The sequence below is a fragment of the Mchenga conophoros genome, linkage group LG11 (genome assembly GCF_057382185.1).
Source record: "Mchenga conophoros isolate Kocher_MC1m ecotype Shallow Benthic linkage group LG11, M_conophoros_male_GT1.1, whole genome shotgun sequence".
In the NCBI taxonomy this organism is placed as follows: Eukaryota; Metazoa; Chordata; class Actinopteri; order Cichliformes; family Cichlidae; genus Mchenga; species Mchenga conophoros.
This window is the reverse complement of record NC_140536.1, coordinates 11876397-11896519: the sequence shown is the minus strand read 5'-3', so window position 1 is coordinate 11896519 and position 20123 is coordinate 11876397. Positions and strand designations below refer to the sequence as shown.

Below are 20123 nucleotides of genomic sequence, written 5' to 3'. Positions count from 1 at the left end.
TGGGGAGACCCTTCAAATTCTCATTCAACTTACTCATTTTTAAACTCTTACTACTTCAACATACGTTCACATAGAGCCACCATTCAAACTTTAAAACGAAGACAAGACATTCAACTATTCAACTTGTATTTATCTTTTCAATATCTATTATACTTTTTCTTCAGTTCCAGTTTAAGTTTCATGATGTTTTTTCACCCGTTTCAGAGTTTATAATGGGTGTGTATGGGACGGAATGTTGGGGCTAGAGTGAGGCAGCTCAACTGCTAGAGTGAGAGGAGCAAAAAAATTAATCTTAAAATATTTTTTAAAACTGCTGCTGTGTCCGCAGCGTTTGCTCTACAGGTATGATTTTACCCTCAAAACGTAGCCATGGCTGTCCTCTTTCATCCAATGTGTTTACTATTGTCCTAGGTGTTATGGTTCTTTCATAAATGTCACCAATGCACAGCCTCCTCCCTCCAACTCTTCCATAGACTCTAATGTTAAAATGGCTCAGAAGGTTCTTTTGAAAATCAGAAGAGCATGGTGTCTTTCCACTGTCACCACGTCCATATAATAAACTCCACAGGCATGAAAACTGAGAATTAGGTAGACTAGACATGGCTGTCGCTCACGGTGAAAGAATTTTGTCAATACGACTTTTACTTTTCATTTGGGAACGATTTGTTTCGGCCTGACTTTTCTGTTCATTTTAAGCAGCAAAAGTGAGGCGCATGTCTGTGTACGTGTGTATGGAGCCATTGGGTGCGGTCACTATAGCAACCAGGCTCACACCTGCCTGCTTAACGAGCTCTCTCTGCCACTCTGCCAAGATTCATCTTAAACACTTCTCTTTCAACTGCTGCTGTGTCCACAGTGTTACAGCCATCATTTTACCCTCAAATTGTCGCCATTATTGTTCTCTTTCCAACACCGTATCTTTCAAAGCTCAGGCATTTAAACTTTTTAAACTGTGTGGATCAAAGTGGAGGGATCACATTTGAGTCATTCAGTGATTCAAAGAATATGACCTTTTAATATTCATTCAGATGTTTTCTGACTCTAAATGTTCTTTTCTCATTTCTTAGGGTTTTCTAATTTACATTTAAAACATTTTCAGTTTTTTTCCAACTCCTTCTTCTGTGTAACCTTCAGCTTTTAGCAGTTCAGCACCTTTGTTTTCAGGTTAAATTCGTTTTTTGTTTTTGTTTTTTTTTTAATCTCATTCAATATTTTTAACTCAAAATTCAGCAATTAATTCATTTCAGTGCATACATTCAGATTCAAGCATTCACACTGCAGTTTCTTCAGAAAATGCACTTTCTAGTTACACTTGTCTTCATACTTCATGATCCCATATATGTTTCCTAGGCACATGTACACTATATTCACCATAAATAGGCAGGTCTTTATTAGCAATTGTGAAGAGTTGTTTTGCAGCGCACAGAAAACATATAACAGACGTCTTGGACTGTGCTCCACTTATCTTGATCTTGCTAATTATATCGGAGCTGTTTGTTTATTAAAAAAGGCCTGTTTCTCTTCAGTAAGAGTTAGCGTTGCTTCTCTGCATATTGTTGTGCAAGAAAAGTACAGAGAAAATTAGCAATGACTAATGACTACTTACTTTCTTTCTATCTAGATATAGAAAGAAAGTAAGTACATTTACTCAAGTAAGTGTAATTGAGTGTTTTCCATGTATATTATTTATTGCTACACTGCAGTTCATAAGGAAATACAGCGGACCCTCGCTATAACGTGGTTCACTTTTCGCAGCCTCGCTGTTTCGCAGAATTTTTTGTGCCATTTTGCGTGCTGGTTTTTGTTGTTGTTGTTTTTTTCAGCGCATTGTGTTCTGCGTCCTGATTGGCTGTAGACCATTGTCACTCAATCTCGTGCCGTGTCTCCTGTACAGTACAGAATGCGTTCAGCCCATCAAATTTACTCTGAAGCGCTTTTTCTTAACATTTTCAACTGGCCGGTAGACAAGCCTGGAAAATTTCATCATGTTGTGACATATGAATAAGAATAGCTAACCATGCAGTTTCAGAACAATGCCAGCTGTCAACAGGTACTGGATGTATGGCTCTGTGCCTCCAGATTAGACCGTTATTATTACAGACACAACATTGGTGCCAGTTTGTAAGTCACATGCAATTTGCCGGCCGCAGATCGGAGCTTATTTGGTCAGAGGTGGTGGATCGTCCGTAGCTGATCAGCCATTCTCTCATAGTGTGAGATCTCTGTTCCTCCCACAGGAAGTTATAGTTTGCTTTTTACTGTCAAAACTGCTGTAAATATCTTATGACCTTTTTTTAACCCCTTTTTTTCTTTTAGTTGTTTGCCAAAATGATAAACACTGTATTATCATACAGTTATATCTGTCTGCAAACTAAATGTTTATAGTCTTTATTAGTGCATTTGCAGCTCTAGGTTGCATATAATTGAGTATTATTTGGTTTCCTGTCTGTAACTATGGCTTTAAAGGGATCTAAAGTCAAACTAACAAGAAGTATGGGATTACCAAACTTGCTGCCAAGCAATTGTTGCCAACATAGAAACCCAGGCAAAAGTATAACACATTGCCCGTAGAGGAATCATGTTATAACGCAACTCCCCCAGCACATCCATTGCTTATGAGGTGTGCGTTTTATTCTCCTGAGCCAGCCTTGGATTGTGTAGTGTTGCTCTCACATCACCGTTTTTAGCGTTATCTCAGCATTAACGTGACATTTAAACACTCCACGTTAATGGTTTACATTCAAAACGAGCCACATTCTCCTCGACATCAGCCTGCTAACTGAGAAGTGAATCAAATGATTTGGTCAGAGGAGCCGTAGCTCTTACACTATACACTTGACAATTTAAACTGATACAGATATCACATCTTCATGATTCACCCATAAATATGCTGTAATGAAAAATTTATGAGGTATACTTTGTCAAAGGCTAAATTATTTATCCCCGCACGAGGTTTCAACACCTCCATTAAGCGTCTGGTCATTCCCTGCAGCACTTTGTAAGACTGTTATCTGTTCCTCCTCACCACTGCACAGATAACAAAAACATCTGACAACATATCAAAGTTTCTCCTCCTAAACTCTCTTTATATCTACACTCTGGTGTTTTTTTCTTCTTCCTTTAAACGAAGAGCACACAATACACATAAGGACACCTCTGCTCCTGCAACCCACACCACCACACTTCTGTCTTTGTATGAGACCCCTGCCTCATCCCCATTGTCATGTTAATTACCTATTTGCTCTGTTTTGCAGGAGCTCAGCATCAATCAAAGCGTCTCCTAGCTTTTCATCTCACACAGTGCATCTCTACCTGTAATTAGGTTTGGGTGAGGCAGGAGATGGATTTAGTTAGCACCGTGCAGAGGGGGAAAAGAAGACATTAGGTAGTCTCAGTGGCTGTTCTGGGACCAGCCTTTAATGGTGTCTAACTGATCTGAGCTGTCGTGGGGCTGTGGCTTCATGTGGTAGGAAGTTGATTATTCCTACGTGCCATCCTCGAGCTCAGCATTTTAGGCGCAGAAAGAGAGACAAGGTGGGTGCATGCATGTGTGCATATAGGAACGCGTGTACGTGATTAGGCACATCTGTGTAGGCAAATATAACAACAAACCGTTTTCTGCAAAAAGATGGGGGATGGGATCCTGGGTGCATGTGCACTACAGTGAGGCAATCGTAGATGTCTGTATTGCTGTGTGCACAAATGCGCGTACGTGTTGGAAGGGTAATTTTACATATGTGTATGCATGGTTTGTATTTACAGCAGCTAAGGAGAGAGAAGGCTGCTCTGCGTCAGAATAATTTAGCATCCAGATGTGCAGATGCCGGGGAAATCAATACAGATGATGACTCTCCCAAGCAGGTGATGAGCATGCTGTCATAATGCAGTAAGGATGGAGACGGATTAATATTTAACAGTAATCTGGACTGAACAGATGGGCGTTGATAAAAAAAATTGAGAGGTGTGAGCGCGAGTTCATATCAAGGATAAATATTCACAGAAAATTGTGTTATATCAATCAGAACAACTTGCAATCATCTGGTTAATTACTTTGTGCGCGCAGGATATCAATAAAACACTAATTGGGTACTTACCAAGCGTAAGCATAAAGGAAGAATGAAAAAAGAGGTGTGAGGTGATTTTTGGAAGGAAGAGGCAATAAATTACACTTTAAGTACTTCTTGGAGAACCTATTTCGTAATTACAGGGTAGATATAGGAAGGTAATTGTTAACATAAACAGATGCATTTTTCATTTACACTACTGCTGTAGCCTTTACTCAGTCATTTGGCATAGCCTGGAATTAGAGATGTGTGTCTTTTTTAGTCTATAACCATAAAATTGTTCTTTGTTTCAAAGGCCATATTTATGTTTTTTATATCATCATTAAATAACGCAGGAGAAAGTGTTGTTCTGTGGTTTTTATTTATTTAGAATCCACTTAATAACTGTGCATGGTTAAAAAATGCTTCATGTTTAACTGTTCATGAACTTTTCCCTGTAAGTATACTGAAGTTAAATTTAGGTTCCACACAGGTTCTACATGTTTGTTTGATGTATGATATATAGTAATTATTAACTTCGCATTCATATCACTGAGTATCCAGTAAGTACTTTCTTGATTATAGTCTACAGCCTTCATCTTGTTATCCTGATCTTGTTTTTTGAAATGATTAGATTACATTAGTGATCAGATTACTTCAACGGAAGCTTTCCTCAGATGACAGGGCAGCATAATAAAAATGGATTAATGCTTGCGATGAATGAATTTAAAAAATGTAATAATACATTTTTGCACGCGTTAACTTCTTTGCGTTACAGACTGCAGGGACTTCCATGCGGCTCTGCTGACCTTCAGCATGAAATGAAAAGTGTGTGATGCCTCTGGTGTGTTTGGAGGGGCTTTCTCTTTTCCAGAAGATAGGCAGCCATGCATTATTGATTACAAAACACTCCTGCAATGCTATTTCATCTTTCTGGCGTGGCTGACCGTGAATTGAGCTTTATTTTAGAGTAGTTGAGATCTGTTTTATATCAGTACAAGGACTTTTTTTTTCCAGCAGTTGCGTGTACTTGTTTGTACAATGTTGCCCCCCCTCACCCATTCAAAATCACGTGGGAGTCTAAATGGGAGATATGCAAAAAAACAACTGCCTTATCTTCTCCGTGTCCCTGTGCACAGTACACTGACAGACAATTGAAAGACAAAGGTACACAGAGGAAAGACAGTGTGGTGCAATGAGAGGGTGAAATCCAATCTAATGGTTATCACACCAACTGCGTCTCATCTAACGACATTTCTTTGACATTATTTTGAGCCTCATGACATATATCTGTTCCACTTAGGCACCTTGTGTTTGCATCATGCACACATTGCACAATCTTTGTATACGTACTATGTCTGATACTGCCCTGCTTTCAAATGCTTGCTTTATCCTCATAGCATGTACATTGCTTACTGAGTTTTCTGACACTCTGTTCTGTTCTGCTGGTGTTATTTTGCACTACATGCCTGCCGGATAGCAACACCTCATCTTATGAATTCTAGTGTTTCAGACTGTGAAATGTTAAATATTCATTTAGCCGAATTCTTACGAATGTTCCATATTTTTATGATCCGCCTCCTCGCAGCTGCAGACTTTCACATGCAACAATCATTCAGAAGTCCCTCGTCCTTTGGATGTGTTTTGAATTTTCACAGTAAAACTAAATTACAGGATTTTTTTGGTTTTGCTTTTCTTTTCCGTGCAGAAAAGCTTGCTTTCTAGAGCAGTGAACCAGCCATCCAGAGAGGGTTGCTGAGCGATGGCCTTACCTCCCCGGTCCCCCGTCGAGGATGGTCACAGGGGAGGATGCCCATGGCGACCACGGCTGTCAAACGCTGTTTCCATGATGCCAAAGAATGATTGGTTTCATGGATCCGGACAGTGCTCTCTGGCAGCACAGGGGGAGTCTCGGCTGCACCTGGGAGAAGAAACACTGGCAGCATGTGAAATGTTACTGAACAGGGTCATTGCAAGGGTCATCGTATGACCTGTCACCCCCCCTCCCCGTCATCAAGGAATTTACAGCCAGGCCTCGTGCTACATGTTGAGAATATTAGGTCTGAATTTATCCTTTGTTTGAGCCTGAGTTATAGTCTCTGTGCTTTCTGTGAGGCTGTGGTGAATCTGCAGACAACAATGTCTTGGTTTGAAAAGTGAAGCAGCAAGGACACCGCTCCTGACAGCTGACGCTTCTGTGAATAGTCTTTTGTCATTAAAGTTCAACTACAGCGGCTGACAGCTAAGAAATCAAGGTTTAAATCTTTAATTGGGAGGGAGTTATTCACAAGATACCTAATTTGCGAAGTGCTGCAAACAAGCACCGCATTTCCAAGTCTGACTCATGTCTAGCCCAGTCTGTGGAAAAGCACTGCCAGTGCCATTGATTGTCAGTGGGCTTTTTTTTTTTTTTAGTGAGGCTTGTTAAGCATGAATGACAAAGCAAGTGATGGGACCCAACGACAGCAGCTCCCTCACTTTATTTTCCCTCGCAGCGTGTTTTTATCACACCGTGGCTTTAGCATATCTCTTAAAGATGTGGTCTTCCTGAGAATCCCACTGCACCGAGCCCACGACAGTTTTAATGATTGATCACTTTCCTCTTGACTGTGGTGAAAGGAAAGTGAGGGGGGTGAATAAGAAAGAAAAAGGAAAGGGAGCAAGTAGGGGCGTGGACAATCCCACAAGGTCAGAGTGATGTGTCCAGGCTTTTGTTTTCAGTGGTGAGATCAGTGGCCTGTGCAGCCACGAGGGGACGTGCAAAGTAAGTGGCGGCCTGGCAGGAACAGATGTTCTTACACAATGAACATGCACTTGGTTGTTTGCTTATTCACTAAAACTCAAGGAGATGACTTCCCCTTTTGGAAACAAATAAAAATACAGACAAAAGTCGTTGCTTTTCCACCTGTAGGCCTCTGGGGAAAATGTTGCTGAGTCAATCAGGCTCATCCTTACATGCTGCCAAACACGTCTACAGAACAAAAGGGCAACAGAGCAAAGCTGAACAAGCATCGTTTTTCATTAAAAAGCATGTATTTTTAATATTTTTCAAATTAGTAGGAGTGGTGCCTTTTTTTTCCAATTCTGTGAGTACATGTTAGTCAATATGTTAGATTTGCATTTGGGTGTGTTTTCTTCTTCTACACTTATATACCGTAATGCCAGGATGAAACTTTGAGCAGGATTTATTTATATTTGGCCACAAACCTCTGCAGGGGTTTCAGTAACCTAAACAGCAATAGTCTTGTTCCTCTATTTTAGCTCCGAGCTCTGCTTCCCTGTGTTTTACCTACTAAAATACAAAATAAAATAAAATCCTTTTGACTTTGTGTGAAATGAAAAGTGCTGCCATCAATACAAACCTAGATTATTATCAGACAAAGACAAGCAAATGAGAAGCATGCATAGTCTTTAACATGCCCTTAGTCATCCTGGGTATATTTGCATGGGTGTGTGCACCAACTGTCTTTTAATTCAGCAGTGTGTCTGCACTGTAAAGTTCAAAACATTCACTAGATATCAAATCATTTGGACTCCCCGGAGATAAGAGAGAAGTATACAATCATTCAGGTAATGCAACATTTCACAATCATCCAGTTAGTGTCTTCAGGATTTTCGGCCCATAAATGACCAAAGCTATTCATAACTCATTGCTTCCCTCTGCTGGTGTTAAATTAAGCTAAAGTCAGATTACAACTTGTCTTTGAAAAATTATTAGGATCTCAATTGTGAACTCCAAACTAACATATTGCACGTTATGATATTTTTTTTATCTCATACTCCTAGAGGATTTAAACTACGTCAAAAGCAAGTTTATAGTTGAATTAATGCGGAGCATTTTATGGGTGCTTTTATATTCTCTGCCAGCAATATTACACTCATCCTTTTACAGATAGGCTCTTTAATGTGTCACTAGCATTTTAATTCACTTTGTGGCATTTTCTCTCTTTTAGTGGGCTATTAAAACGTTCCAATCAGTGTATCTGAAATGCCTAAGAAAGTGTGTTTTAGTCTGTTGGTCTGATTATTATTATTATCATTATTGTTGTTATTATTTTATTATTATTGGCCATTAATGAAAATAAATACCTCCTTTTTTAAAAAGAAAAAACATTTTGACGAATTTGACTGTACTTGTGTCTTGTTATTTTATCTTTTTACGGCTCGTTTACTGCTAAGATAAGTGGCTTTGCGCATATTCCAAGCATTTCATAACAACGTAGCTTCAAAACTTGAAAGTTGCTGTTGTAGTACACAAAAAGTGAAGTACAACAAACCAAACAGTAGATGTCTCCCTAGTCCGTGCGGCTGTGTGTCTTCGCGAGGACGCTGCTGTCTACTGATGACAGAGTCGCCATTTTGAAAAGCAAATCGTTCACAGCACACCCACCCTGAGTACTGGAACTATGCCGCGGGGCCGGCCTCGCAAACTGAGAGTTCAAAGCAACGACGAAACAGGTAACAAGTGCCAAAATGCAAAGAATAAAATATATATATAATGGGCTATCCAAATAACCTGCTATTGTTTTGCCAAACACCCCTGTAGCGCATATAATAACACTTCAATGTAGTGCATATAGTCCCCGGATATAGTATTGCGGGTGGGCTTTGCTTTGTACGGCGAAGGAGTGATTGAGGCGGAATGATATTAATAACGTTTCGGTGCCTCTTCTTATTGGCTTCCAGTCTAAATTGGTGTCCGCGAGGAGCGGAGCTCGGTGCTGTGTGGCGTTAGTTAATGTACGCTTTTTTTTTTTTTACATGGAGTATACATTTAATAGTATTTCGTTGTTAGCATGTTGTTGCTAACTAGCTGGTTTCGCTATCGTTAGCTTCTTGGCTAACGCGCTAAAATGTTGGCCATTGTTGTTTTGATACTGTGAAGCGCTGTAGCGAGGCTGTCCAGCTGCCGATGCATATCTTGGAACAAGTTGTCACAACCGCACATTTAACACGACCCAAAGAAAATGTTATCATGTGCTGTGGAAATGCATTCATTTTGCAATTTGATAACATTGTCAGAACACAAGGTTGTTACAGCTGCTCGGTGGCCGCATAACTTAAACTGAATGTTACCCCGTGATCCCACTGATTGACGAGTAAACGAGGAGGACCCGACATTATGTCAAACTTGATGGCTGGATTATACAGTCCGACCCTGCCGGCGACTTAACCACTCCAGTGGACATGCAACACTTGAAATCAAGTTAAACAGGTGCATGTGTATAACTAAAAGCACATATGACATGCGATTGTAAATGAGCTGAAAAGGACAAATACTTTTGTTAATTTCATATACGATCAGAATGATAACTTATGTTCACAAATATTGCTTCTAGATATGTTTAATGCTAATCTTAGACCTGACATCTGCTGTTATATCATAAATACACTATCTGAATGAAGAGTCATGTGACGTGTACAATATAAATGCTACCTACTGCTTGAATCCAGACTTCAAAGAAAAATATCCAGGCAACACATAACCTGTGTTAGTGAAGAGGTACAACATGTACTTTAGCTATCCTTCACAGGAGAAATCCTCTTAAAGCACATTAAGATACTCATGTGTCACTTCTTGTGCCTGTTATCAGATGCGGATCCCAGTGAATCTAAGGCAGAGGGCTTCAGTGATGGGGAGCTCAAGGATAAGAAGTGCACAATATGCTCCCAGATTTTTACCACAGAGAGCCAGCTGCAGAAGCACCTCCGTGAACATGAGGTCAATGATAAGGTAGGTACAAGATGGATGTGTCAGCAGGACACAATATCTTGGGTCTGCTCACTTTAGATGTAGGTCACTGACGGTCATCCAGGATTTTAGGGTAGTTCTGGTAGTGCTTTTTTAATTGATTTTCAAGCATTTAATGTCAGTTCAAATATTTGTTGAGTTGAGTGATGATGTCCAGGGTTTTAGTTGTTGTGTATTGTATTTGCTTGAAAATGATCTAGCCCTTGACAAAAAGTTGGGAACATTAAAAAAAAGTAAGCGACTACTTTAAAGTTGACGAGCTTAAATGTCAAATGATTTCTATTACTGCTAAATTAAAGTGCTTATTAAGTCATCACAGATTTTTTTTAGTTAAAATGACTTAGTTTACATAGTCCAGTAATTTAAGTGGGCACTACGGATAAAAATGCCTGTAATACAATATTTTTTTAAAATCCATTGAATTAAAGCTGGATCTGTACTTGTTTTACTTAAACCTCGACACTGTGAAAGTGTAGAAGGCAAAGCTACAAAAATGACGTGTTTGAACGACAAATTATAGACCTGACTGTATGATAGCACACCTAATATTTTAGCTAACATCTACAGTTTGCTACTAGAAACCCAGAACGTCCTCAAAATGAATTCCAACACCGATATTAGCTATTTGGCAATATATCTGTATCCTTTATTTATAACAGTTGATTAGTGAACATTTTTAAGAAGTGAAGAAGATACAGGAGAAATGCCCATTAACCAAGTTATAAGTGTTCATGTTACATAGTTTGGCCATCAGAGGGCACTCTGCAAGAATGTTTGAAATACCACAACAACAACCAGTGATCTGAGCATAGTCAGGCAGAATATGTTTACGTTTTGTTTGTCTGATATAGGGCTGCCACAAACGTTTATTTTGATAGTCGACTAGTCACCGATTATTTTTGCGATTAGTCGATCATGCATCCATTGGACGTAAAACGTACAGCATATTGCACCAGCATGCATCTGCTCTTATATAACTATCATTAGCTTACAGCTTTAAGTGTTTAAGGTATGTGCTAACTAAAAATAAAGACAAGATGATAGTTTATTAAATTTTAATGAAATTTACAGATTGTTTCGGTGAAGTTTAATAAACTCCTTGCTATCTAAAATATAACGGGACACTGGAGTATATTCTTGAACATCTCACACTTCTGATAATCAGCTGTCTGCTTGACGTTTATTCAGCTGTGTAAAAACTATAACTTTAATCTCAGCCAAACCGATTTACTCAGGAAGAAATAAAATACAAAAAAAAAGCCAAACAATAGCATGTTTAAGTTATCTAAGTGACTTATGTATGTTTAACCTGAGTAGCGAAAGACGGTGGTGTGTTTGAAAACGATTTGCCGGGAGTCCGGTGTTCTCACGGGCTCTAGTGAGCCTTGCCCCTGGCTAGCTATCGAGCTAGTGGGTAACAGACGTCTCCGAAAACGAAATATGTTCAACGTTTATTTTGTGACCCAGAAAGAATAATAAGAGTAATTTTAAAACTAACTAGCTGCCGCCATTGTTGGAAACTGAGCTGGGCTGCGCTATGAATTCTGGGACACAGCTTCTTCTTCTTCTTCTTCGGGGTTTAACGGCAGCTGGCATCCTTGTACATGCAGTGCTGCCCTCTTCTGTTTCAGTCCGTTATTACACTCTTAAATCCTACGACTCATTCCTACGTCTTTTGTGATCTTACAAAGCTTCAAACGACGCGTCGACTATTAAATTAGTCGTCGACGATTTTGATAGTCGATGTAATCGTGACTAGTCGACTAATCGTGGCAGCCCTAGTCTGATAGAAAAAAATATCACCTGATATATCTGATTTTTAAATCGCCAAATACTGGTGATTTCTAAACCTGATATCAGTCAGGCTCTATCACACCCACTCTGGATGCTACAATATTAATAGTCAAGTGTAGCTTGTAGTCGATGCATACAATAAAAATAATTACTCTAAAATTATACTTGACCTAGAGTTTGCATAATCTGCAAAGTAGCAGATTAAAAGTACTGAATCTGGTCAACTCAAATGGAAAAAAAAATCAAAATCCTTAAATAAATTTTTTGAAAAGAATTAGGCTAATTACTTGATTTAATTGGTTGGAGTATTAGGGTTTGTGATGATGGAAAAAGAAGAAAGTGTTAGTCTCATACCATGTGAGCAGGTGAAGGGAATGACAGACATGGTGTTAAAGCTGCAGTGGATGACCCAGCTACAGCTACAGGTTGCATTTGGGCCACTCTAGTAGCTTAGCATTAAAGCTGGAGCTATCCTGGATGTTTCAGCTTGGATTATTTTTCACAGCGTGAAAGTTTAAACTTGCTGTAGTCTGTTTGGCAGTCTTAGCACAGGTCTCACCTTATTTACAGCCATTTACTTTGAAAGCTTCTGAAATGTACTGTTACAAACAGTCAAAAGACCATGGTTTCTCACCCTACCTTTCCAGTGACAGCACAGTAAATATTACTGTATGATGTCAGCTGCAGTCTTCCCTCTGTAGTTTCAGAGTTCTTTTTCCCACCTAACACATGTCATGCTGCCACATAGGAAAGTCCTAACATTCCTATTAAAGTTTCTGAAAAACATTAACTGATGTACAGATCCAAACAAAATATGAAATTTAAAGTTTTTGTCAAACTTTCCCCTAGTGCCTTTTTAACAGAGCAAGGGATTTTTAACATGTCTAAAAAATATTAGTTTTCTTTAAAAATATTAAGTTATTTATGTTTGCTCACAATAACACAGTTATTTAAGCAAAACAAAAATGACCAGGGTCACTATTATTAGCCCTCTGACAAACTGACCTTTTTATTTAGCCATAGTACAAACTACAGCTGTGCAGTGATGTGCTTTAACTTTGTAATGTTCAAAGCTTGTAAAGTCAAGTTAAATCTGAGGGTTATCTTCCCATTTACACACAGTAGAAAAGCTACAGAAAGGGTTTGAATTGTCACTTGAGAAAGTGCCAAAGACAAAGGAGATCAGTTTAAAATTGAGAAAAAGAATCACTTATGCTAACACAGGAGGAGATGGATATACAAAGTTATCATAGGCTGGCATAGATCGGACGCCAAAGATTTCAAAGATTCTGGAAAGAAAAATAGTAAGAGATGTATCTAATGACTCAAGAACAACTGCCATGACGCCAGTAAATGACTTAGCCAGGTCAGGAATTGAAATCTCAAAGAAGCCAATCACTACAACCGTGCACACGAATGGACTACAAGACCAAGAAAATCTTCACTTGAGTGCAGCCGGACTGAAGTATGTCGATAACAACCTGGAGAAAGATTATGCACACTGGAAACACATCCTTTGATCATATGGAAAGAAGCTAGAGCTCTCTGGTCACAGATGCACTGCTTATGTTTAGAGAAAGAAGGGAGAGGTGTACATCTCCACAGTGTCCCCTCAGTGTAACACGGTGGTTGGAGTATTAGGCTGTGGGAATCCTTTGGCACGTCTGGAACTGAGAATTTCATCAAGTTGGAAGGAAGAATGAAGGATATGTGAAGATTTTAAAAGAAAACCTCAAGCAGTCAACAACAAAACTTGTTTCCTTCCTTCCATTTTTTTTTGCAAAAAGCTGAGTTCAGTTTCTCTTGCCACACCCAGGCCTGATTAATGCCATACCTGTTCTCAATCAAGAAATCACTTTCTGACCTGTCTGACAAAGTGGAGTAGACCAAAAGATACTCAAAAGCCAGACATGATGCCATTATCCAAGTAAATTCAGGAACAAATGAGAAACAAAGTAATTGAGATCTCTTGGTCTGGAAAAGGTTATAAAGCCATTTTTAAAACTGTGGGACTCCAGTGAACCACAGTGAGAGCCACTATCCACAAATGTCAAAAACATGGAACAGGGGGGAAACTTCCCAGGAGTGGCTGGCTCACCAAAATTAATCCAAGAGCGCAGCAACGACTCATCCAAGAGGTCACAAAAGACTCCAGAACGACATCCGAAGAACTGGTCTCACTTGCCTCAGTTAAAGTCGGTGCTCATGACTCCACCATAAGAAAGAGAGTGGGCAAAAACGACCCGCATGCAGAGTCCCAAGACAAAAACCACTGCTGAGCAAAAAGAGGTTCATCTCAGTTTAGCCAGAAAACATCTTGATGATTCCCAAGACTTTTGAGTAAATACTCTGTGAACTGAGGAGAAAAAGCTGAACTTTTTGGAAGGCGTGTGTCCCACTACATCTGGCATAACAGTAACACAGGATTTCAGAAAAGGAACATCATGCCAACAGTGAAGTAAGATGATGGTAGTGTGATGGCTAGCACCTGAATCACCACATAGGACAAAAAGTATTCTTGAAATAACATTTTGAAAACTTCTCTTCACTTCTTTATGATCACGTATGGCGATGTTGTATGAAGCGGGTACACTGTGACAATGGTTGTGTTGGTGGTTTCTCTTGGTGTAGGATAATCGGACTGCGTTCCTTGGGAACTCATTCTACATCACATTCATTTATGCATTTTAAAGCACTCGCAGCACTCACATCTCTGCCTGCTTCACTTCTTGCTCGCTTTTGGTCACACTCCCTCTCTCACTTCTTTATTCTCAGGATCTCACACATTGTGCACAATCACAGGCAAGTTAAGGGATTTAGTTCTTAATGCCATGCTACTGAGGAGAAAGTTAGAATAGAGAGACCGGGAGCAAAAAGATGTCAATTGGAGCTTAATTCGTTTCATTTGCAGCTGCACCTGTAGCTCTGGGCCATTTAAATTTCAAGTCCATTGCCTTTACTCCCACTTTCCAGGTTGAAGAGCAGTGGCCTCTGAGTATGCCAGAGTGAGTAAGACTCAACTGTGTCAGTACCACTCTCAGACTTGACTAGATTCAAAAAAGCACTCTAAAATGAAGTCAGCTTGTTCTCCTAATAGAAAAGAAATTTAATATTGGGGCCATTTTTGCCTCATGGGGATTTTTTACAGTACTCTCTACCCTTCACAACAAAGCAGTTTCTTAATTTAGACAAAGTAGTACATTGATTGAGATTCAGCTGTTCCATCTTGTCTTTTTAGTCTCTTCTCTGTCTCCATCTGCCTTCACATAGTGACAGCAGCAACAAGAAGCTCACAGCAGAAGGTCATTTTTTTTCCCATTCTTTCATTTCTCTTTCTCTTGCAGCCTCATCGTTGTGACCAGTGCTCACAGACGTTCAACGTGGAGTTCAACCTCACGCTACACAGGTCCACACACACTACATCGGACTTCACCTGCCCCGTTTGCAATAAGAAGTTCTCTCGCATCGCCAGCCTTAAATCCCATATCATGCTGCATGAGAAGGAGGAGGTAAAATGCCTCATGCTGTGGTTTCTGTGCATATTATGCACTTTTATTTCTCTTTTAGACTGCTTTCTATGTTATTGGTTTCCATTCTTGCAGAATCTGATCTGTGTTGAGTGCGGAGATGAGTTTGTTCTTCAAAGCCAGCTCTCTCTGCATTTGGAGGAGCATCGGAAGGAGCTCTCGGGCATCAAGGTCTACACCTGCAAGACCTGCGACAAGGAGTTCAAGACGTCTGCGCAAATAAAGGAGCATATGAAGAGTCACATCAAAATGAGGTCAAACAAGACACTTCAGGATGCTGATTTATTACATTTGACACAGTCAAGTGGAAAAGCTTTGGGTTAAAAATTTGGTATGAATCATGCAGCTGTTTAAAGAAAAATTCAAAGCATCGACATAGCTAGTATTTTGTACAGACCGAGGGGTGTCTGATTCAGGATAGATGAATCTTTTATGAAGAAAAAAACATTTTTGCAAAAACAGTTTTAGGTGAATTTGCAGCTCTGCAGAGTGATGAAATTAAAGCACCATCTTTCATGGCGTTCATGGAAAATAAGTACATTTGTAGTCATTGTCAGATAATCTTTCATTTGAGCTAAGCACAAAAATGCTTAAGCGAGTCTATGCAGCTGTTCTCAAAACTCTCTGTAGCCTGTTACTGCTAGAGGCTAAGCCAATTTAATGCTTTATGCTACTTCAGAGCTATTCTTTTAGACATGGTTTCTATGATAATGTTAATTTGCAGACTAGTAACAAATATGCTACTTATTGGACTAAGGCCTGTTTTAAAGAAGTTCAATTTCCTGTAAGTGTACAGCTGAGTACTTTTAAAACTCATTAAACCATTCAGAAAGCACTTGTGTGTAATGCCACATACCATTTTGTCTTTACTTATAGAACAAACATTTGTTTTAATTGTAAAGAAAATAATTACACAAAGGATAATTGTCTAAATCTCAAACATAAGGCTTAAAAAACTGTTTTGTTGTATTATGAGTGACCTTCCGTGGTCCTATGTTAATGCACACTATATTAAACTAGATTTTTTTCTCATGGTTCTTTCCTTTACAGGCCACTTACTTCTACTTCAAGAAACTACAAGAAAAACATAGATCGCAGTGGGTTCACAAACAGCTGCCATCATTGTGGAAAGGCTTTCAAAAAGCCCAGCCAGCTCATCAGGCACATCCGAATACACACAGGTGAGTGAGAATGGAAAAAGAAAAACCTGATTATGGTGCTTATATTGAGATTTAAGCTCAGAGCAAAAATACTGCAGAAACTGGAGGGTAGAATTTGTATCTACTTCAGGCCAATACAGGATCCTTTAGGCTAATTTTCTTTGTTCTGGATAATGAATTTATAAACAAAAAAAACTTTAGACAGCCATTCAGCATTGAGAAGAGGATCTAATTGTTTCTCCTTGATAGTTCACAGTGGTTTTAATTAGCTTAGATCAGTGGTTCCCAAACTTTTTTTGCTAGGTCCCCCCTTTGTTTTACAAGAAAAAAAGTGTGGGGCGGGAATCCACACTTTGGGAAGGTCTGGCTTAGATGTTAAATTAAAATATTAGGATGAGCATTATGAGTCTTATGTGAAGGAATGTAAAGTTTACAAAATTTGGGAATCCCCAACATTGCTATGCAATGCTGTGTGGTCAAATAATAATTGTTCATTTTGGAGGTGTTTCCCCTTTTTGTAGTGACACAAAAAAAAGTAATATATTACAGATTCATACATTACACAGAACACTTTTATTAAAAGTAAAAAGTTATTTTACTGTTTTTCTATAAAATGACCTGAAATACATTGCATCATAATTACCAGTTAACAATATAAACCCACAGGCTACATCCATACACACCAACACAAATCCCTATCCTAATGAGGACACACACATAATCTTTCTCTTAGTATTCAGGTATGAACACAGAGCAAAGATGAAAACCACCACAAAAAGACTGTCCTGGATGCAGTGTGCACTTAACTCTCTCCGTTTGTGGAATGAAAAAAAAAAGTCCATACGCATGCAATGTATTTATACAAGTAGAAATGATAAGCAGGATCAATAGACACGCAGGCTAACTGTAAAAACTTTTAAAGTTTAACATGATGTTTATATCAATTTCTATTAAATATAGGATAATTGATATAAACATCATGTTAAACTTTGAAAGTGAAGGGTTTTATAGTTTGTAGCAGACTGCAGGCTCACGTTAAATTGGATGCCAACAATACGTTTTTGTAATTTGAGTCTTCTTTTGAGGAAACTCTTATTTTAGGGACTGAGGAGATCAGCTGGTGTAGTTTTGAAAGCCAGATGTCTGCCATTCTTGCTTGTATAGCTTCTATAGTATTCAGCTACTTGTTTTATAATGTGTCAAACATTTGTGTGAGCAGAATGTAGCTGATCTATGTCCTGCTTTAAATAAGCAAAGGCTTCAATTATATAATCTGTAAACACCATTAAGCAAAGATGTTAATAAACCCCATGTACGAATGCACCGCCACCACTGATGCTGGCTACTGACCTGTGTGCTGGTAAACATCTATTCAGAACCCGTCAATAGTTTCTAAAACGAATTTAAAATCTAACCAAAGAAGCATTTGTGGTTTTGTCTGTGAAGGTTGTTCTCAGTCATCCAGGTCATCGTAGTCAAAGGAGCTTGCAAAGAAAAGCGTCTGGACTTCTTTAAGTTGCTTGAAGACGTTTCACCTCTCATCCGAGAAGCTTCTTCAGTTCTAAGGTCAAATGGACAAAAGGACCCCCTGATGATCCTCTAATCGCGATTAGAGGATCATCAGGGGGTCCTTTTGTCCCTCTGTGGGGGGTCACTCCCACTAGGTTTATATCAGAGACTCTCCACCATTTGACCTTAGAACTGAAGAAGCTTCTCGGATGAGAGGTGAAACGTCTTCAAGTAACTTAAAGAAGTCCAGACGCTTTTCTTTGCAAGCTCCTTTGACCATTTGTGGTTTTAACTTTCTTTTGTGTGTGCACTGCAGTAACAACTTTGTTTACTGACACTGTTCCTCTATAGTGTTCTTGAGCCCTTGTGGTATGTGTGGTGGAGAGAGGTATAGATATTTCTCTGGCTTCTCTGAATCAGTTCTCTGAAACAGTGTGAGCGGTTGCTTCTTATATTTCATTTGTGAATGAATTTTGCATTTGAGGTTCCAGAAACCTGAAGAGTGAGTGGATACTGTCAGCAGCTTGAACTGATGGGGGTTCAGTAGCCTGCAGTGGACTTTCAAGGTGTTTGGAGACTTTTTGTTTTCTTTCATTTTGTTTTTAAATTTTATGTCCCTTTGAGGCACTTTCTTCCTGTGAATGCTGTCCAATAAAATTAAAATATACAAGCCATATATAATCAAGGACTTTTTTGTAGCTCAGAATGAGGGTTTGGGGGGTTTAAGCTATGCCACAATTGGCCCTGATATGGTTAAAACATGGAGTTTGTATTACCATTTTCTCCTGTTATATATGGGTATTTGATATACAAAAACATATTAAGACTTAAAACCACAGGTTAAAAATAATCCTGATGATTTTCTTTTGATGGAAAACTCTTTGGTAGCTACAAACATTTTTATGAGCAGGAAAAAAACAGCGCTTATTCTGGTTTTCTTTTCTTTTGCTCTTTCATATAAGGCTACAAATTCGTAAGTAGCTGCACTGCTTATCTGGAAAAACTGCACACCTTCAGCTGGGCCCATTGCTCAGCTGTGGTATGGAGAGATTGTGTGGGTAGAATTCGATATTCCGTTTCAATTCAAATGTTCTTGTGGTTCCTGTGAACGTTCAGCCATCTGGGTTCAGGTTAATGTAGCCAGTAGCTGCCACCCACATGTTGTTTACCCATCATCCACATGTTAAATTGTTTGGCTGGGCTGAGCTGGGGGTTTTTTAATGCAGAATTGAATTGACTTCTCTTGTGCTTTGAATCTCAAACAACCTTTCAGTTGATGAGGTAAAGACTATAGAAACACACATTATGGTTCATTTGCACCTCTGTGGTTTGCAGTGATGTTGGAATGGTACAGGACTGTATTTGAGTCATCTTAATTTAGCTTGAAGTAATACCAGCCTTATGTTGTTACCAAGGTGATAAAATTGCATGGTTGTACTGTAACAAAATTAGATATCCTACCACTGACAGTCACATATGTGGGTAATATTGTTGGACAAATTCTTATTGAAGCAATGCTGGTGAGTTTTTTAATGATCATACATTAAACACAACCATGTATTGTATAACATATAATAATTACTATATCTCCAGGAATAGTTTTAATTTTGTTGTTGAATTTTCTGGAGATGACAAGGGATTCATTGAGATTGTATAAATTTGATATTATTATAAATATTGTCATTATTACAGCTTGATTCTTGACCTCATCGTGCTCTTCCTCTGCAGGTGAGAGACCCTACAAGTGCACGCACTGTGGCAAGGCTTTCAACCAGAAGGTGGTGCTACAGACTCACATGGTGAGACACACCGGGGAGAAACCTCACCTCTGCATGTTGTGCCCTGCCTCCTTCTCCCAGAAGGGGAACCTGCACTCTCACATTCAGAGGGTTCATTCTGAGGTAAGAGCACAGTAAAAACACAGTCATGGCTTCAGATGCATGTTTCAAGACTGTGTAATTAATTTGTTTATAAAGATTAGATATGGTCATTAAAGGGGAATTGATGCTATAATGTTTTACATTTCTGAAATCCTGGTATCACATTGTATAGAAATGGTACCAGTTTAATCTCACCTAAAGAAAGGTTTTCCTTGGGTGAAGTCAGCCATTGTTTTTATTAGAAACGGTTAATGAGCTCCTTGTTTTGTTTACTTGCAAGTTCCTTTTTAACTTAGTGAATCGACTTAAATTCAGGAAACTAAAACTACATTTCAAAGTAAAAGTTCTAAGGACTTTAAATGGTTTCGAGTTAAGGACTTCACACAAATTTATGTAAACAGTTAACACCCAAAACATCATGTTCATGAAAAGTTTACCAGCTTTCTACAATTCACTAG

At 39.0% G+C, this 20123-nt stretch overlaps 1 protein-coding gene and 1 long non-coding RNA gene across 2 annotated transcripts in view; both read left to right on the top strand.

Moving 5' to 3' along the window:
- The first annotated feature begins 3374 nt into the window (after positions 1–3374).
- LOC146563673 (uncharacterized) lies at positions 3375–8154 on the top strand. The gene is made up of 2 exons (XR_014894346.1): positions 3375–3534; positions 5752–8154. It is a non-coding gene; the product is annotated as an uncharacterized LOC146563673 (long non-coding RNA).
- Positions 8155–8396: 242 nt separating this feature from the next.
- Positions 8397–20123, top strand: part of LOC146563672 (zinc finger protein 236) — a 54735-nt gene continuing 43008 nt past the window's right edge. Inside the window, exons 1-6 of the mRNA XM_085290912.1 lie at positions 8397–8501; positions 9638–9777; positions 14934–15098; positions 15192–15370; positions 16167–16297; positions 19514–19686. Coding sequence (XP_085147038.1) covers positions 8450–8501; positions 9638–9777; positions 14934–15098; positions 15192–15370; positions 16167–16297; positions 19514–19686 — 840 coding nt within the window. The 5' untranslated portion in view covers positions 8397–8449. The remainder of the gene's footprint in view (positions 8502–9637; positions 9778–14933; positions 15099–15191; positions 15371–16166; positions 16298–19513; positions 19687–20123) is intronic.